The 20,733-nt window shown below is 44.2% G+C and overlaps 1 protein-coding gene across 4 annotated transcripts; it reads left to right on the top strand.

The window, feature by feature from the left end:
• The first annotated feature begins 2,970 nt into the window (after positions 1–2,970).
• On the top strand, positions 2,971–19,196 carry LOC130123348 (serine/threonine-protein kinase tousled-like 1-B). Of its 4 annotated transcripts, none has more exons than XM_056292477.1 (22): positions 2,971–3,281; positions 5,274–5,395; positions 5,651–5,719; positions 6,232–6,270; positions 6,410–6,485; positions 6,580–6,623; positions 6,805–6,894; positions 7,028–7,114; positions 7,638–7,730; positions 7,904–8,014; positions 9,485–9,621; positions 10,217–10,408; positions 12,075–12,141; positions 12,426–12,523; positions 12,923–13,004; positions 13,106–13,197; positions 13,372–13,461; positions 13,797–13,966; positions 14,281–14,416; positions 15,676–15,787; positions 16,128–16,235; positions 16,607–19,196. In XM_056292477.1, the coding sequence occupies exons 1-22, from the start codon at positions 3,155–3,157 to the stop codon at positions 16,754–16,756; spliced, it is 2,292 nt and encodes a 763-aa protein (XP_056148452.1). In that variant the 5' UTR covers positions 2,971–3,154; the 3' UTR covers positions 16,757–19,196. The 4 variants fall into 4 exon arrangements, with proteins under 4 accessions (XP_056148452.1, XP_056148451.1, XP_056148454.1 ...); XM_056292476.1 differs by having other exon boundaries at positions 6,580–6,644; XM_056292479.1 differs by lacking the exon at positions 6,232–6,270.
• The last annotated feature ends 1,537 nt before the right edge of the window (positions 19,197–20,733 follow it).

Here is a 20,733-nt window from a genome sequence, read left to right as displayed (position 1 = left end):
GAATCAATGTTGTTTCAAATAAAAACTTTTAGAAAAAAAAACTATTATTCTTTTATTCTCCATAACTGATGGGGCAGATAATGTGCAAGTGTAACTACTATGTGTGTGTGTAACACTTACAGAGATCATACAATTTACATAGGCAGTTCAACATTTAAATTTAGAATCAGGAATTATCATTTAGCCCAATTCTAGTATTTGAATATAGAATAAAACATACTCATTCATTCATTTATTCATTTGCAGAGTACATTTTCCATATAGCGTTGCATACACAGCACATGGCATGCTCTACGGGGTTATTTCATATCGTCACCTTCTTAAAATAATGGCCTAAGTCGTATTTTCAAGTTTTTCAAAAAACAGAATAAGGTGACAAATTTTGTTTCAGTTTCAGCTTATTCTGGGTTTTTTTAAAAACTTGAAAACATGACTGTAACCGGTTATTTTTTTGCCCGGTGCGGGATTTGATACGGGGTGTGCTGCACCACAAGGCGGCGTTACTAACCGCTCGGCTAAAGGGTCAGACCCATTAGCTAGGGACTAAGGTGTCTTATTAGTAGTTTACAGTCGTCACCCTCCCCGGAAGTGCGCCCTCGCTCTTTGTTATTCCCGCGCTCCGAAGAGACTTCTGAGGATCTGCACACTTCCGGATCCCACCGCTGCCACCAATGTAGCCGGTTATTTTCTTGCCTGGTGCGGGATTCGATACGGCGTGTACTGCACCATAAGGCGACATCACTAACCGCTCGGCTAAAGGGTCAGTCCCGTTAGCTAGGGGCTAACGTGTCTTATTAGTAGTTTACGTGACTTAGGCCATTATTTTAAGAAGGTGACGATACATATGCTTATGTGCACTTTGTATCCTCAATTTTTTTGTTTTAAACTTTGTTATCTTTACACCTCAAAACTGTTCCCTTTGGACTATCCTCTTACAAATTGCATCAGTATTTTTCGCTACCTTCAAAATACAATCAAAAGTGAGAAGATGCAAGCTTCAAGTATATTCATTAGAATTGCTCATCTGTGGTTACATGGCAAGCTTTAGTCGACTTACTATGACATATGTACAGCTCTACATGTCTTGATAGTTCCTGTTTTGTATTCATACATGCATCGAAATTATTCACGGACAGCCATAAAAAGATGATGCCTCATGTGACGGATTGAATGATAACTACCATTTTTATTCGCTTGAGAATGCCCAGGTTATTCATCCGTGAATAATCATTTGAAAGAAAATTAAACTGGCTCCCTTTTAGGTGACAGTTCTTTAGCAGGTTTTTGAAATGAGATCCAACATTTTGATGTTCCTGGAGGGCCCCTGACTGTAGCTGGCACAGCGGACCCCAGTTCTTCCTTTCCTCATCATGAAAATCCCAGTTTCAGCCCTGAAATGACATGATGAACTACTATCTGTGTACAGTCTTCTACACTGCTGTGGTGTTGCTTCCTTAAACAATCTTCTTCCCCGACTGTCAAGACTATTGCTCTGTTACCATGGAAACCATGTGACCAAAAAATCAGGTTACCATGGGCAGGTGCATATGAGGTGCAATTGTTTTTGCCTCAGTCTGCTTCCTGATGCAATCTCTGCAAATGAAACAAGCGGTTAGCAGACCAAGATCCATGCATGTAGTGTTACAGTAACACTTACACATGACTCATATCAAGGATTTTGGACATAGCTTAACAGGAAAAAGCATTGTTTTTACACACACACACACACACACACAAACACACACACACACACACACACACACACACACACACACACACACACACAACGACTTGTAATACTTTACTTTTGTTTGGGCTTTTGTGGATAAAATCCACATTCATCTACAGCAAGTTCATAAAAAAAATCAAGACTTGTTTGATTGCAAGCCATTTATATTTGCACCGAATGAAACTGACTTATCAGTGTAAAATGAGAGTAGACTGAGATGTAGGCCAAGGCCAAATAGTGAGCTGAATGTCAGAGAGAGAGAGAGAGAGAGAGAGAGAGAGAGAGAGAAAGAGAGAGAGAGAGAGAGAGAGAGAGAGAGAGAGAGAGAGAGAGAGAGAGAGAGAGAGAGAGAGAGAGAGAGAGAGAGAAAGAGAAACTGTGCGCGTGTGTGTGCGCGCGCGCGCCTGGGTGCTCTACAAGAATGCAAAGGCTTTTGATGCACTGCACCAAATTTGGAACAAAAGACCTTACAGCCCAAACCACATCACTATCTTCCACCTGCCCCCTCCCAGCAGCTTGTATTGCAACACTGAACAATAGCATATGAGGACCGTAGCCCCACCTAAGGCACTGGCAGCCGACCGCACATTAGGTGTACGCGCACGCGCGATCACATGCATCAAGTACGCTTGCATATATTCACGTTATCGAGCCTGACTAATAAAAACTACATTTTTGATAGATCGATTTTGGCCATTATTTTACGTTGATTCCTTCGTCTCTACTCATCTATTATAGATGGATGATAGAGCGATAGATAGAGGGATAGAGAGATAGATAGATCATATATGTATACGTGTGTGTGTGTGTGTGTGTGTGTGTGTGTGTGTGTGTGTGTGTGTGTGTGTGTGTGTTTGTGTGTGTGTGTGTGTGTATGTACGATTCAATTATATTTACTAAAACGAACGACTGTGTTAAAAGACATGCCGTGGCCATTTACTCGCTGTGCTGTCTTCCCCCCCTCTCACACTCCGCGGGCTGAAAACACAGTAACTTTCAGCCATTTTTTCTGCTTGTTTTGCCCCCACCCACCACAACAACAAGACGCTGCTCTCAGGTCAATGTTAAATTCCCCCTCTCCGATGAGAGTGATCCCAGTTACCGGGAGGTTAAAATGATCCTGGATCAGTGTCTGTGTCTCCCCTCCCCCTCCCCCTCCATAACCTCGCGATAGCCTTCTGCGGAATCAAAGCTTCGCTCGCGAACTGGATGATGACAGACGCGCGGTCATCATGCGAAAGGTTACATTGTATCCATTACGTTCTGACGGCCGGGCGGGACGCGCGTCGGGACGCGACGGATTAATCGCGCCGCGTCTCTCGTCTGTCGCAGGAGGCCGAATGACGGACGGACGTCGGGGATTTGGGATCTCTACGCACGGCGGTGTGTGTGTGCGCTCGCCTCCTTCGGCAGCAAACTGGCTTCATGAGTGTCCAAAGTAACAGTGGAAGTGGTGGTGGAAGTTTGGAGGCGACGCCATCTTGGTCGCAGCTCGCCTCGTCCCCAACGATTTATCAGCAACACACAGCGGCGACCGCAAAGACCAAGGAAGGTACCGAGCCCGCAAGCGCACGGAATCAACGCGTATTCCGTGCAGGGGGGGGGGTCCCACCTTTGCGGGAGAAGCGCAGTGTTATGGGCCATCCATGTCGAGCTAACGCTAGTTCCACTAAAAAAAAAAAATGGATGTCAACTTCACTGATGCCATGAATTGGAAGCCAAACGTCAGCTGTCAGTCCAGTTGATGGCCAGTCGAGCAGTAGCGAGCTATCGTGTTTGCACAAAGCCAGCTAGCTTGTTTATTTGTTTGGATTGTTCGGTTCTGTTGTTTTTTTGGGGGGGGGTCTTTTTGTTTGTTTGTTTTTTTGTTGCTTGTAGCAGCCGATCTCGGGTTTTATTTGAATCCTTTGTTAGATTAATCCTTCTATCAGTAGCATCCGATTCGTTACCGAAACAGTGTCTGTGCATGCATGCGTTGCAGTGCATAGCCAGCTTCTTGGAACTTGAATGTAGGCCCTGGATAGTAGTTGGGGCAAAGTAGATGCGTTTGCATTTTTTCTAACGATTTCCATTACGATTGGCGAGATTACGTTTTAAGCAACTTGGATATTTATAGTCAGATCTTTGAATCGGTATGCGAGTTGCACGCACGATAAGCTGCCAGAACCCACACATTATAGATATTTAAACGTGGCAGACGGACTTGGAACGACGAAGACTTAAATTTATGGTTAATAATTCCCCATCGAAAGGAACTCAACGTGCACGATCACTGGCAAAAGTGTTAAGTTATCGTATCGATCCTGAATCTGATTTTGCTATTGTTAAAATAAGACTGACATCAAATAATAATTGGGGGAAATATTCTTCAAATGACTGGGAAAGAGGCCTACATAGACTGTTCTGTCTTGTAACAGTCCTTGGCTAACCTCATCTGGGCTGTCTAGTGTGTGTGTCCTCATTGGTTCACAGAACAAGTTTTTTTTTCCCTTCACATTGTCCATTAGGCCTTTTTAGGGCTCGCTCTGTGTCACAGGCTATGTAAAGATGACAGCCAGAGAAATGTCTTGTAAGGAAACCTAAACATTCACCTTTTTTTTTCCACAAGCGAGTAGAGAAGCAGATCTCTAATAGAGATTGGTTGGAATAGAGCTAGTCTTTGTCAGTCACTTGATCAGCCAGTGTACTTGTACTGCCTACTGTACATGTGTGAGTCACTAGTCACACTCGTTCTGATTCATTATGTCACAGTTTATCACTCAGTTGACAGTCACATCTGCAGGTCTGCCTGCCCTAGCGAGATTAATTATTTTAATGATTCAGCCACAACTCTTGGTAAAAAATTCCTTTCTGCAACACTCTTGGCTCTTAGAAAAGGAGATTATCTCCTGTTTTTACGGTAAGGACTATTAACGCGTAACGTCAGCCCTTTTAATTGGACATGTGTCTATCAGATGGTTGTCCTACTCAATTCCTCTCAAAAGAGGAGAAAAATAATGGTTACCATTGAGAATGACCCGGGGATAAAACCTCCCACATCCTAATCTCAATTCCAGTTTTACTCTCCCCTCATCTACCTGTGCCTCTAAATCTCCCATCTAGACCAGTTCTGTACTGTGTAGTTTGCCAGTTTAACCGATGAATATTGGATGGGGTGGCTGACTTCTCTTTGACTGGTAGATTGATGCAATGATGTATCGCAACAACCTGGTTATTGTTCTCGCCAGTCCTCATCTTCCCCTTCTATAGGGAATTGTACACCTGAAATTGATATTTTCAAGAAGTTTACCACATCATCCTCTATTGACAGAATAATTTCTTCATTACCATTTAGCTCTCCTTTTCCCCTGCTCTCCCTTAACACTTGTTTTTATTCATCCAACTGTTGTCACGGGGATGACAGAGCAGTCTGTTCTGACCCTTGGTTGCTTGTAATGATGAGAATCTATGGGCCACAGCCTCTTCCACTGTTAAACTTGTGTTATTGTGCAACCCTGTACACGAGTGCCTGCTAAATGCCCTATATGTAAACTTATGACAACAGGCCCTATGGAGGAACTGCATAGCCTGGACCCCAGGAGACAGGAGCTGCTAGAGGCCAGGTTCATGGGAGCTGTCAGCGGAAACACAGGGGGTAGCACTGGGAGCACCAGTGGAGGTGCTAAGGTAACACACATGCGCACACACACACACACACACATACTTGTGTATGAGAGATATCATTCACATTATGCTTGAATACACAGATACACACCTACCATGGGGGCCCAGATTCCCTTGAGCCAATGTAGCCCTGAGGCCTGTCTGCAGGCTTTGTGTTGCTGTTGTTTATGTTTTGCAGTGACTGTACTAGTGCATGAGTCCCCCTGGGTTTGATTACCCATGTTTTCTTGCATTTGTTTGTATTGGGTCTGTGTTAAGGGTCTTGCCAATGACTGTTCAAACCACAGCTATGGCAGCTTAGGATCCTCCAGTGACAAGGAGTCAGAGGTAAAACACACACACGTGCACATGCAAAAGTCATAAAACATACATTTCTTGCAGGTTTTTAATGGTGCCCCACCTGTCTGTATATTTGCATTTAACGTGGAGTCATTTGTAATTTCCTGCATGGATTACAGCACTCTACTGTCTTTTGTAATCTTAATCGTGAGTGTCTGTATTGGGACCCAATTTCCCCTCGGTGATGAATAAAGTATTCTGATTATTTACTGTTTAGAAGAGAATAAGCCACTGTGGGTTTGGATACATGTGATATATATAGGGTATGTTGGGTAATATACAGATGCACTAAGGTGAAGCCTTTCTGCTGCAGGGTCATGCTGACAGAAAACCGCATTGATATTTATATTTACAAAACATTTGGCAGACAAGTCCATCCAGAGTGATTTTTACATCGAGCATCGAAATTATACTGGCTCATTTTGCTTTTGCCCCACTATTGGTCCCTCTGTCCTTTCCATTTCCACTATCTTTGTGTGTCTCCTTCTCTCTTCCACTAGAACTCTGATATGAAGAGAGGGAGCTCCCCTGCCTACTCAGTATGTACTGTTCCTTCCTGCTGTTCTGCTCTGAGGAACACTGCCACTGGAATATGCTTTTCTTATGCAGAGGACTAGGGATTTAGGCAGTCAGTTTTACCTTTTTATTTCTTTTTTTCTTTTCTTTTTTTTTGGACAGACCCCAGAGAAGAAGCACTCGGAATCATCCAGAGGAAGAAAGAGGAAAGCCGACACCCAATCAGAGAGCAGCCAAGGTATGACTGGCACATGCACAGCTTAAGTGTAGTGGAAGAGGCCGCCACCGTTTTTTCGATCATCTCTTTCTTTGACATTACCTCTCTATTGCAGGAAAGACCTCTACACGCGGACCCAAGATCAGTGACTACTTTGATGTGGGTATCATCCTAAACCAGGTGGTTCCTCTTATGTTGTCATCCTTAATATGTTATCATGTTAATATGTTATCACCCAATTTCCCCTCGGGGATGAATAAAGTATTCTGACTCTTCTAATAGTTAGTTACCTTTCAGCCATTTTAACATGTTAAGACTGTCTTCTGGTTCCCCCATTTAGTTCCATGGAGGAAACGGCTCCAGTCCAGTGAGGGGACTCCCGCTGGCCCTCCGCTCACCACAGAACTCTCATTCTGCTCCGGGCTCAATTGTAAATAATTATTAAAAAACATTTTAAACTGGGCATTGCTCAGTTATTTGCAGTGAGCTGGGATGGGGATTTTGTATTGTGAGTTATATTAATGTCAAAGATATGACTTGATAGAAATGTCATGTTACTATAGATCCGCCAGAACAGCTCCTCTCCCACAAGTCTGTGTTTCGGGGAACACCTGATGAATTCCAAAGCCTCCTCCAGCAAGTGTGTCCAGGTAGAATCTAGAGACACACGTGCACACACACACACAAGAACGTGTGCATGATTGCCTTCAAGTTTATACATTATCTTTTGATTATTTCAATTTATCAATTAATGATTTAGTCCATATAATGTCAAAAATAATGACAAATGCCCATCACAAGTTCTCAGAGGAACCAGAAAAAACCTCTTAAAATGATTAATTCCATAATGAATTGGAAGATGATGAGCAAATCTTAGCATTTGTGAAGCTGTAACCAGCCATTGTTTGGTATTTCCATCCATCCATTATCCAAACCGCTCATCCTGCTCTCTGGGTCGCGGGGATGCTGGAGCCTTGATAAATGACTGAAATGATGAATCGCTTGCCAAAATCAGAATTCATTAATTTTCTGTCAGTCGAGTAATTGATTAATTGTTTGAGTGCTATTACTCTCTTCAATACATAGATTCATAAAGCAATCCAGTGATCTCTACAAGCCATAGATTCTGTACCTTCATTAGTCTGTCTTTCGCTCTCTCTCTCTCTCTCTCAGACTGAGTTGACGGCTCTGAAACTAGCTGCACTCGAGAGCAACAAGAGTCTAGACCTGGAGAAGAAGGAAGGGCGGATCGATGACCTACTCAGGGTGAGCATGGCTCCTGTTTTGACATGAATGCCGAGGAATATCTGTACTCCTTTACATGTGGCTCTATCCTAGCTGTCATTTTTGATTCCTGGGCATATCCTTAATATTTATTTACCTGCACAATTAGATCTGTCTGTCATCAGTGTCAATTTTGATGTCTCTCCCTGGGACAGGCTAACTGTGACCTGAGGAGACAGATTGATGAGCAGCAGAAACTCCTGGAGAAATACAAGGAGAGACTTAACAAGTGTATCACCATGAGCAAGAAACTGCTCATAGAGAAGGTACGTATGATTGCCAATTTGCTTCTCTCCGTGTTCCTGATTCTATGTATTCCAAAAAGAAGTGCAGAGACTATTATCCAAAATGCGCACCATTCATTTTTGGGTGAAAACTCATAACGTACACATCATTCATTGTCTTTAAAAGAATGTCATCATCTGTAAATCATGGACTTGAAGGGAAACACGATTTTCAACATTCTCTCTCCTTCTGTGTGTGTGTGTGTGTGTGTGTGTAAGATGACGAGCAAATATATATATATATATATATATACACACATATATGGAAGGATAACACTCCATTAGCAGCCATAATACTGGGCAGTCCTCTGTGTCTCTGAAATGCTGCCAAAATTTGCTGGCGGACAATTTGTAAAAGTGAAAACTATAACCTTAACTTTCTTGTTCATTGCTACCTTTCGCTACCTTCAATGGGCTACACCGTATAACAAATGCCAATAGCAACGCTACATACAGCTGTTTTAGTGAATGCCATGTAAAGACGGTAATTCACTGAGACTGGGACGGCTCAGTATTATGGCTGCCAATAGAGCCTTTCCCCTTCAACGTGTAGATATAATGTTGAAAATGTTTATTGTTTCCCTTAGACTGTCGTCTAAAAACTACTGCAGTTAGCTCAGTCTTGTCCTGTCGGTGTGAGACAAGTTCATCCACAGCATATGGACGTATCGCTTGAAAAGTTCAAATCGGGCAAAGTGGCTATTTATTATACTCTCCAGGAAAACAGGCCACCGGCATAAATGTCCACTTGTTCAATACGAGTCCTTTTCAAGGCTCTGTCGGTCTCCACTCCTGTTCATGTCCTGGTCAGATCTCTTGTTCAGAATTCTGGTCCCGATTTCACTTAGCCCCTCACAGCCTGCCTAAATCTTGCTAACTCTGGGTTTTTGTTTTTTTTTTCTTTGCCATGAGATATTAGCCTGGGAAGGATCCGTTGATAATCAATTGATCCAGGCAGCTGGAAGTCGGACAAACGAGCAAACTATGGCGAGGGTTCAGATGATGACGACCAGTGAAGAGAGGCATATTTGGAAAACAAGAACAACGGCTGCACTGTCCCCTGACCGTCATCATCCAAACCCTCCCCGTAGTTCGCTGACTGTGCTCTAAACTCACACCAACGACAGCTTTTCCAGACCTATATCCAGAGCGAAATCTGAGCTCATGAGATATAGCGGTGGCTGTGCGAGGGTACATTTCACTGCCAGCAGACATGAAAATAGGTTAGCTGTGGATTAGCTAACTAGTTGCAGCTGCAGCTACCAACCGGCACTTAACCCCTCCCATGTTCTCAGTCTGCAGCTGACTTCCTAAACATGCCCCAGCTACACACACAACGGTTGTGTAACATTTTTTTTCGAGATTTTTTTTTTCCCATGGAAGATCCCTCATTTGTACATATGTGTGTGTGATTGTCTCTGTCTGCTTGCATGTACCTTTGCCTGTCCACAGAGCAACCAAGAAAAGCAGTCATGCCGTGAGAAGAGCATGCAGGACCGCCTGCGCCTGGGCCACTTCACCACCGTACGACACGGAGCCTCGTACACCGAGCAGTGGACTGACGGATACGCATTCCAGAACCTGGTCAAGTAAGCATCTGCAAAACACACTGTTGCTGATAAGGGTCCATTTTAAGCTCTTCGTGTTTGTTTACGTGGTGTTTTTTTTCCAACACCTTTCTATTTAGCGGTCTAGGACATTTGCAAGGCCTTCTGTGACTTCCTTGACTCCATTGTGACAGAAATTAATAACATTATTTAGATGTTGAGAAACAAAAACGGAGGGGGATCCCACCCCCTGTAAAGTAAAAAAAAACATAAGATACAGCACCAAGAAGGAACAGAAATGTTTATTGATTTACTATTTAGCCCAGGGATGGGCAAGATGATCCAGAGAGGGTCGCTGTGGGTGCAGGTCTTTGTTCCAACCAAGCAGTTACACACCTGATTCTGTTAGTCAACCAATAGTCTTTGCTAAGGACTTTGATTTGTAGACTCAGGTGTGTAACTGCTTGGTTGGAACAAAGACCTGCACCCACAGCGGCCCTTTCTGGATCATGTTGCCCACCCCTGATAGTCATTGCGTTCAGTCTGCCCATTAGTGTGGAAATTGGAGAATGGGACCAGGACTTCTACAGCGTTTTGTAAACCCTCTTCCCTGTCCTCTGCCCCCTCGTGTATACAGGCAGCAGGAGAGCATCAACCAGCAGAGGGAGGACATAGAGCGCCAGCGGAAGCTACTTGCCAAAAGAAAGCCCCCTAACCCTTCATCCCCCTCCTTCGCGGTGGCATCCACTTCTGAGCCCAAGCAGCGCAAGACCAAGGTGGTCAACGGCAATGACCCCGATCCGTTCCTCAAGCCCTCTCTGCCTCAGTTGTGAGTGCACCGAAATGGTTTCGTAGATTGAATTTTGCGGTGACTGGCCAATAAATAATAATTCTCTTTAAAATGTGGGTTTATTCTTAAGTACAGCTGACTTTATAAGCACATATTTTTGGGCTATAACCCTTTTGTCTCGCATGTTACCAAATGCTCAACTTTCTGAGTCAGCAGCTGCTGCTGCGGCCAGAGCGTCCAGACTGAGAGACATCTGTAGAAATGTGATTGGGATCACATTTCAAACCACCTCCAAATGTGGTTTAGATCTGATTTGCAAAAATGTCATTTCATGTGGTTTTTTGCTGTCCAAATCAATCTGGATACAATGTGGATATGCCAAAAACTGGATTTGGGCTGGCAGGCTGAACAAAGCGCTTGTTTTCTCGGCTAAATTATATTTCGGATGGTGCAAATGACATCCCACACAAGCACAGAGGACTTTATGGATGCAGATACGATAGCGAGTCTTACATGCAATGCATTCTGGTACATGTAGGCGCTGTGGGAAAGACTGTGAGTAGGGGAATGTTGATTTCTCCATCAATATAGGATTCAGTGGGGGCGTCCGGGTGGCAAGATGGTCTATTCTGTTGCCTACCAACACGGGGATCGGCGGTTCGAATCCCCGTGTTACCTCTGGCTTGGTTTTGGCGTCCCTACAGACACTATTGGCCATGTCTGCGGGTGGGAAGCCAGATGTGGGTATGTGTCCTGGCCAATGCACTCGCGCCTCCTCTGTTTGGTCGGGGTGCCTGTTCAGGGGGGAGGGGGAATAGTGTGATCCTCCCACGCACTACGTCCCCCTGGTGAAACTCCTCACTGTCAGGTGAAAAGAAGTGGCTGGCGACTCCACATGTATCAGAGGAGGCATGTGGTAGTCTGCAGCCCTCCCCGGATCGACAGAGGGGGTGGAGCAGCAACCAGGGTGGCTCGCAAGAGTGGGGTAATTGGCCGGATACAATTGGGGAGAAAAAACCGGGGAAAAATCCCCAAAAAAATTAAAGGCTGGATAGTTTTTTTCTAACTGATGTAGGGCTACCCTTGCCCGAAGTGGAGATTAACATGACAATTACCAGGTGAAATCAGTCTGAACAAATTCAAATCTCGCCAGCCCGGTTATTTGATTGCGTGTTGTGACCAGAGTTAAAGTGGCTCAGTACCCACGGTGATGTAGGAAAGCTTCCATGTTGAGATGTTTTCATAAATTGTTACCGTGCTGTTACCTCTTGAGAGCCAAATCAACTAAATAGGTTGTCAACCTGCCGGCAGTAATCTCTGCCTCTCAGCGCAGAACTCTGAGAGCAGGTTCTGCAATTACCATGTACCAGGATGCTGTTTCAGTAGGGGAAAATACCAGCAGTGCACCCGATGAGCACTGAATTTGTTAAGAAATACTTAGACATTTTGATCACCCATCCATTTTTATATGACCGTTTATAATCTAACAATGGAATTGAGGAATTTATTTTTCATTTTTCCAAGTTGCACCTCCATCAAATTTCTCTCCAGCCTAGAGACCACCAATAATTTGAAAAAATTATAGCCCCAACATAGTCATAGCATTATAGCTATGGTACTACTATGTAGTATGTCCAGTGTTATTTAGTGTTTATGGTATGCTCCCACATTGTTCACCAAAAATCTGTCTCTGTTGTGTTGGCAGACTGACCTTGGCCGAGTACCACGAGCAAGAGGAGATCTTCAAGCTTCGCCTTGGCCATCTAAAAAAGGTAAGAGACAAAGATTCAACAATCTGTCAACTAAAAAGAAAAGCTTGGGAATTGAAGGAGGTCCATTTGAATTGGTGAACTTTTGAATGACCAAAATACAGCCGATTGCTGAACTGTGACAAATATAGGTGCAAATTCATATCATAAAAAATGGCCGCCATGGTCTAATTTGTTGCTGAGGTTGTTTTTTTTTTACAGGATATATGAGGCTCTGCTATGTCAGTTCTCAAATAGAAAAGGGATACGCTGTGTGTGTGTGTGTGTGTGTGTGTGTGTGTGTGAAGGAGGAGGCTGAGATCCAGGCGGAGCTGGAACGGTTGGAGAGGGTGAGGAATCTCCACATAAGAGAGCTGAAGAGGATCAACAACGAGGACAGCTCATCGTAAGTGCATTCCACTTCCTGGAGAGTAGATCTCTGGTTCAGCCAGCAGGCCTGCGCACCACACAGAAACCGAAGCCAGCGCTGAGCTTCCTCTTTAAACGCACTCTTTTATTCATGCAAGGCAAACAAATAGTTGTTTCTGCCGCGAGTTTACTTTAATTCTTGGCATATCAGTAATTACTGAAATTCAACGCTGACAAATTTCATTGCAGATAGTGTTGACAGCAGTTAGAAACAACATGGTAATGCATAATATCAGCAAAATATCCTGGATTATTGTTTTTGGCCACAACTTTACACTGCTAAGGGAACTGCGTAGAAAGCCACCTGATCTAGGATCAAGGTTGGGTATCGAGATCCTAGCTGTGCGCTCGTCAGCCCTTGCTTCTACAATTTCAGATTCAAAGACCACCCGACTCTGAATGAGAGGTACCTACTGTTGCACCTGCTGGGCAGGGGTGGCTTCAGTGAAGTCTACAAGGTAGGAACTGTACTCTCTCTTTAATCCCGTTTCCGTCATTTGTGCAGTTGAAGAAAACACTAATGCGTGCTTGTTTTTTTGGGGGGGGGGGTCAAACACAGGCTTTTGACCTTTTTGAGCAGCGATACGCAGCCGTTAAAATCCACCAGCTCAACAAGAACTGGAGAGAGGAGAAAAAGGAGAACTACCACAAGTAGGTCCTATGCAGTAATATTGACCACTCATTTAGTTTCTGTCTCTCTCTCTCTCTATCTGTCTCTTTCTCTTTAGTTATTCTACTTTTTCACATGCACATGAAAGAGGATGCATCCACAGTGATGGGCTTTACTGGTGTTTCCCATCTAACATTGCAGTGTTTTCCTCTCAGGCATGCCTGCAGGGAGTACCGGATACACAAGCAGCTGGATCATCCCAGAATAGTCAAACTGTATGACTATTTCTCCCTGGACACCGACACGTGAGTCTCCTTTGACCTTCTGCAGCTTGCAGGTTGCTTTTTTTTTTTCCCTAGCCAACTGGGTCAAACAGTTTTTCTTTATAATCTGGTTTTGGTCTTATTCACCTTGGTGCACCAGCAAAGTAGGGCTCGCCATTAGCGGAAGCAGTGATGATTTCAGGCTACAACAGGGATGTGTTTGAAAGTCAGTATAGTGTACTTTTTGTGGCTGACAGCCGACTAGTCTCTTCTACGCTAAATGAAAGAAAGTGTTATGATATGCCAAGCCCTAGCGTTAGTTGCACTTACCCCTCTCTGCCCGATTGTTTTCTCCACCCACCCCCCCCCCCTGCCAGGTTCTGCACAGTGTTGGAGTTCTGCGAGGGAAATGACCTGGACTTTTACCTGAAGCAGAACAAGCTGATGTCGGAGAAGGAGGCGCGCTCCATCGTCATGCAGATCGTCAACGCCCTGCGCTACCTCAACGAGATCAAACCACCTATCATCCACTATGACCTCAAACCTGGTGGGTCACATGACAATACCTGGATATCAGACAAGTAACTGATAAAGGAGGGATGTACCACTCAGGGAGATGAACATAATTGTACATAATTAAAGGAGAACATGCAGACGCACATATACATAAGCTGGTTTTGCTCTTTTAGTGAGGCCTTTTCCAGAGAGGGCACCAGACCAGGTTTCGTTAGTAAATCCATTCGGCTGCTTTGAGGCCTTTAACCGAGTTGTAGCTGGTGACATTATTGAAGACCAAATCCGCCGCTCCAAACAGGCGAGCCTACTTTTCAGTCTTGAGCCTGACTGTTATGTGGTGTGCAGGTAACATCCTGCTGGTTGATGGTACTGCGTGTGGAGAGATCAAAATCACAGACTTTGGCCTGTCAAAGATCATGGACGACGATAACTATGGTGTAGATGGGATGGACCTCACATCGCAGGGGGCTGGCACCTACTGGTGAGACGCGTGCACACATACACCTCCTTATCATATACTCTATAGTTCTTATATTTAGAAAAACCTAGTGATCGACATTGAAAACTGTGTTATCAAGACCTTGTGAAGTTATGCAAAAGAAAAAAAACAGTTTGCTTTCAAATCCAGATGGAAAAAAATTCTTGCTATATTTGTGTAAATGCTTCCGTCACCTGGTGAGGGGTCTAATGACGTGTTGCTAGATTTAATTATTATAAAGCAACAAGGACACACAGTCTCAGATGCGAAGCACTGCTGTTATTGAGTCCAAGCGAGTAGGGACTTGGTGAATTTGTGCTCAGTAGGCTTGAGTTGTGTGTTCAGCAGGGACGTGTAAAAATGTATTGTCTTTCCATTGCCTACCGATATGGAGATCACCGGTTCGAATCCCTGTGTTACCTCCGGCTTGGTCAGGTGTCCCTACAGACACAATTGGAGGTGTCTGTGGGTGAGAAACCGGATGTATGTGTCCTGGTTGCTGCACTAGCACCTCCTCTGGTCGGTCGGGCACCTGTTCAGGGGGGAGGGGGAACTCAGGGGGGAATGGCGTGATCCTCCCACACGCTACGTCCCCCTTGTGAAAATCCTCACTGTCAGGTGAAAAGAAGCAGCTGGCAACTCCACATGTATTGGAGAAGGTATGTGGTGGTCTGCAGCCCTCCCCGGATCGGCAGAGGGGGTGGAGTGTCAACCGGGACAGCTCAGAAAATAGGGTAATAAGCCAAGTACAACTGGGGAGAAAAAGAGGTGAAAAAAGCCACACAAAAAAATGCATTGCCTGCATTTTTATGTTATTTTCTGTGCAAAGATTGTACGTTGATTCCTCTTTACCCAATACAGATAAAATACAGACCTTTTTTTTTTTTAATTAGGAGCTCGGCGCCTTAAGTGCTCCACCTCTTTCCAAAGCTGAAACCGGTTCAACTTTTTGCTGAAGCACACACCTCATCATTGTCACCCTTTGTTCCACCAACCAATAAGCGTGAATGAGGAGCGGGAACAGAGAGGGAATGAAAGCTAGATCTAATTTGTAAAGTGATAACCTAGTGGACAGGACAGAATCAGGGACACTGAAGTTGTTATTCAACAAAAATGTGTACCATTTGAACAAAGTCATTGTGGACACAACTTGAATATCACCAAGTAGACAATGAATTGACTATTCTAACAGGTTGTGTGACATGGGTGGATGGTCAGTGGGGAGTCATGTGTCATCTATGTACCTTATGTGTGTGTTCTAGGTACCTCCCTCCAGAGTGTTTTGTGGTGGGGAAGGAGCCTCCCAAGATCTCCAACAAGGTGGACGTCTGGTCTGTGGGAGTCATCTTCTTCCAATGTCTCTATGGACGCAAGGTAGAACATGAACACTGACCTTTTTGTCCACTGGGAGAAAATTGAAAGCCACTCAGGGTGCGTGTACCAGACTAAGATCAAAACTGCCTGTTAAAAATGAAGCTGAAGACTATGGTGAATCCTCTACATTAGTTTTCAGGGGCTTTGCTTGCCTCAAATTAAACTTGTCTGCTTTTAATCCTGTTTGAAAAGTCTTTATCGGTAAAACAAGGTTTTCAAGTAGTCATCTTACTCAGGAATCTGTGCTAGTGTCCCAGACAGCATTCAGAGCATTAAAAATGTCAAGACAGCTGAAGCCGTCACATAGGTTTGATTGTCATGAGCTGCTCTTTGCCTTCAGCCTTTTGGCCACAACCAGTCCCAGCAGGACATTCTGCAGGAGAACACCATCCTCAAAGCCACTGAGGTCCAGTTCCCTGCTAAACCACAGGCTAGCACAGAGGCCAAGGTAACACACACACACACACACACACACACACACACACACACACACACACACACACACACACACACACACATACACACATGCACACACAGACATGAGGCTGGGTTGCCAGTTTCTCACATACACTCAGCATGCCATCACTAACAGTTTGTCCACAAGTATCATCACTATTAGCATTAAGAAACCACAACATGAGGGATATAGTAAAAACAAGCTGCTATTTTTTTTTACGTCTCCCATATAAATATTTATGAGGATTTAAATCAGATATATTAATGCACAAAGCAATACCATCAAACTATGTTCCAATGCTTAACACATTCACACACAGCCTGCAACTCGTTGTGTAAAATGTCTTCTTCTCTGCTCCCCAGGCATTTATCAGGCGCTGTCTGGCCTATCGCAAGGAGGACAGGTTCGATGTTCACCAGCTGGGATCGGACGCCTACCTCCTCCCTCACATGAGACGTTCCAACTCATCTGGCTCCCTGCAGCCTGCCGCCTCCTCCCTCTCTACCTACTGACAGGCTCTCCCACATGACTGACAGAAGCCTTTGGCCAATCCCAAGGCAGGATTGTTCCAGTTGGAAGAAAACAAGGGGGGGGGGGGTGAACCATTTACCTGAGCTGCTCCAAAATGGATGAGAATTTGTGTCAGAGCAGAACGAAATGGAAAATGCAAGTTAGATTGAAGGGGGGGGCATACTGCTGTTACAGATGTTGCACAGTAGTGTGCCTTCGAGTGTGACAGTTTTTGAGAGATCAATAGTGAAGGAAAACCTGGAGAACTGGGGCAGAGAAGGGAAATAGAGAGAGAAAGGGGGAGAGAGAGAGCAAGGAGCAATGGAAATGCTCTACACTGTTTTTGTGTTGGATTGGCCGCTTATTGGCGGGAAGATGCAGTCATCAGGAGGCTAGTAGATGTATTTGTTGACTTAAGTAGTTACCCCCTTCAAAGACATTTCATCAGCTGTAACTGCTCCAAAAGGCCCTGTCCCAGCCCCTACACCGCCACCTAGGGTGCACTCCAATGAACTTTCGACCCAGAGCAGCAAATCAGGGATGTTCACTCGTTGCTTACATAAGGGCCGTATTCACAGGGGAAGATGTCCAAAAATGTAGAGATAGAAATGCAGTAGTGCGGAAGAGTTATGCGTGTCTGTATGTCACATATGGGCTACATATTTGAGTTCACTCTGCATTACATTTCTACTTGGCAGGCAAATACGGTTTGATATTGTTGAACATACCCTTATAGTGTTTGTGCATGAGCTATGGGGTGGCCCATGTGGTCCAGGACAGGAGCAGAGCAGTAATGCTCCAACCAACTGGCACTTGACTAAAGAACTACCCCAGGCAAACGTTCTGGGACTGAATTGCACTTCAAATCAAGATCATAGTCATCTGGTGTCAAAGAATTAGCATGAAGTACTAAATGCGACTGGACTATTTAGTAGCCCTACGAGCCCGAATCTCCTTCACGTTTTCTGTTGTTTCGCAGTTCAAATCAGGTCTACTTCTACGGGATTTATAGAATGTAGATCCACAAATCTGTCTTAATCTGTTCTTTCGCTGTTCAGATAAAAGTTCCCGATCCCACCAGTGAGTAGTTTAGGCTGTACTTGTATGACGGGGCAGAGCATAACCATGTTATTGTAACAGTGACACAAGACAGTTCCTCTTCAGTGATCTGCCCTGACTACAGACTAACTGAACTGAAGAGCTGTTATCAGCTGTTACTGCATTGCAAAGACTTTCATTACAGGCCTTTTTTTGGGGGGGGGGGGGGGACAATTTTTGGTGTACATTTTATGTGCAGGAGCAAGCATTGCCCACTAGCAAACATATAATAATGAATCTTACCCTTGCTTCCCAATGTCTCACTTGCTTAGTTTCTTTGTGTCCATCTGAAAGCAGATCTCATTTTGCTGCTATAAATGTTGCTTTTAGTTGGTAACGTGCAAATGGTTCTGCCTAGGACATCCATACTTGAACTGTGTTATGAGGAACATTCTCCAGGGTATCGACTCCAAAATGGACATCCACTGTGCTTTTCGAGAGGATGCAACAAACTTGACCATCAACGTCATTGTTTCAACAGTTTTTGATTTACTGTCATAGATGTTTCTGTCATTGTATGGAGCACAGCCCCTGTATACAGTCGTAATGAAGCTTTAGGGGAAAAAAAAGAAAAAGAAAGGCATGACTATACCCCCATCCAGGAACGGCATAGGGAGCTAACAGGAGTGGGCGTGCCTGCAGGGTTGCCGACGTCACAGCACAATTTGTCATAGCCGGAAATCAAACGGATATAAAAATGCACTTGGCTGCTATATGATTCTAGAGCAATGCTGGGACATCTGATGCCTTGCTAAGTGCAGACCGGCTGGAACAAGCTCAGAGTACACCAGTGGTCTAAGGGGGCTGTTCTCTGCTGTGGGGGAAGATGAAACACAAATGGCGGGTATCTCAACTCCCCTCTGTATCCTGGCCCAGCTGACAGCACAAACATGGAGCCCTAATGACTCTTCTGGTTTCAAGCCCTTCCGTGGGGTACCAAAACGTAACAAAGCTGATAAATCGAGAAATGTTCTCGTTACGTGACAGTCAGAATTGATTGCAGCAAAATGTATGCTCATGCTGAAATGCAACATGCATTGGAATGAGTGAAACCAGTGTATTTCATGTCTAGTTTAATAAATTGTAATTATATTCACTTGGGTGTAGTAAGGCATAAAGCAAACTTATCCCTCTGCTATATTAAGGTTTTTTGTTTTTTTTTTATCGTAGTTAAAAACACATCAGTTCAAAATGGGTGCTAGGATCAGTTGCACACCGGACTGCTAATGGCATCCCTGTGCGGCAGGTCCAAGTACAACCATTACCAAGCTCAGATCACATCACAGGGGTTGCAACGTCACATCGTGTCATTCATATGCAATAAAGATTGCCTTACAAGTTCTATGCCTGGAGTGTGGCCCATATATTTCTTCTGCAGGTGTAACTGCACTTCATTAAAACGGTGTGAAAACATCTATTTGTACAAGTGGGAATAGATATTCATGGGTTAGTAGGCGCCAGTATCAGAGAGGGCTCACAGTCAGGTATGCAGGAACGTTGGACACTATTTGTTAGGATTTTTTGGAGCATAGTAGTAAAGTAAGTTGTGTTGCTTTGACAGCCAGAGTACACAGTGGTTGGTTCATTCAGAAACACAACTTTATCCGTTTATTGGTATGGGGTGTAGTTGCAGTATTAAATATCCATTTTGTGGGGCGTCTGGGTACCCTAGCGGTCTATTCCGCTGCTTATAGTAGGGTCTAAAACCTCAATTCCGTGACCACTCTCTGGCTAACATGTTTTGATGATTTATTTGACTTCTATGGACCTTTTGAAAGAAATTTAGCTCCCATGTCCCTCCCAAAAATCCCGGGCATTTTTGCTAGAGGGCCAAATCCAAGATGGCTGCCTGCGGCCATATTAAAAAATTAACTTTTTAACCAGAGCACCTAGAATCATGGATGAAGACACTTTTTCATATAAGTCAACCATGAGGATTCTGATTCTGACGTCAGTTTGACATTATGACATCATTTTGACCCAGAAATCCAAGATGGCCACCATCCAGTGGAGTGAAGATGTGAACGGGAAGGTGTTTTTCAGTGAACGTTGCCTATAAAAGACAACTTCTAAAGTAGATTTTACTTTTAAACTAAATTTTATCATTTAATCTGGTAGATCATGCTATTGCCTTTCAAATGATGTATGATACACCAAGGTTTAAACAACAATAACTTATAAAATATGGTAAACATGTAGCCTATACACCTGTCTGTTTGACGTTATGACATCATTTTGACCCAGAAATCAAAGATGGCCACTATCCTGTAGAGTGAAAACATAACTTTGAATCCAGAATCCATGCCTACCAAATCATTATGTTCACTGAAAAGATAATGTCAAAACCCATTTTACCTTGGTACTGCTGTACATTAAACAAACTACCTGCATAAGGACCTCTTGCAGTATAATTGATGAATTCATGACAAGAAAACTAGTAACTTCAAAATGAGCTCTTTTTATAGTGAACTTAATACAACAACAAACACAGCTGTTTGTTGTTGAAACCTTAACACCAACAAGCTTAAAACATCACATGATCAGTCTGAATCAGAGCATTCTGAATCATCAGATTCCGATGGATTCCCCCTCCTCTTCTGTACATCATCATTTCCCTCCTCCTCCTCACTGTCATCTTCCTCACTCTCTTCAGCTGGCTCTGGTGCAGATAGGTGTGTCGGTAGAGCAGGTCGCGTGTGGCGGACAGGGCGACAGCGACCACCCACCAGCTCCCAGCCATGTCCGAGTGGTGAGGGGTGGTGCTTCGGGGAGGGGTGGCGCACTAGATATGCCAGGTAGTTGGCGCGGAGGCAGTGTTGGCGGAGGCTATCTGCATCTGGAGGGAGACGGATGAATGATTTATTTTTCATTCTTTTCCACT

Source organism: Lampris incognitus, chromosome 14 (assembly GCF_029633865.1).
Source record: "Lampris incognitus isolate fLamInc1 chromosome 14, fLamInc1.hap2, whole genome shotgun sequence".
Lineage (NCBI taxonomy): Eukaryota > Metazoa > Chordata > Actinopteri > Lampriformes > Lampridae > Lampris > Lampris incognitus.
The sequence above is the reverse complement of the archived record's forward strand: the minus strand, read 5'-3'. Positions and strand labels throughout refer to the sequence as shown.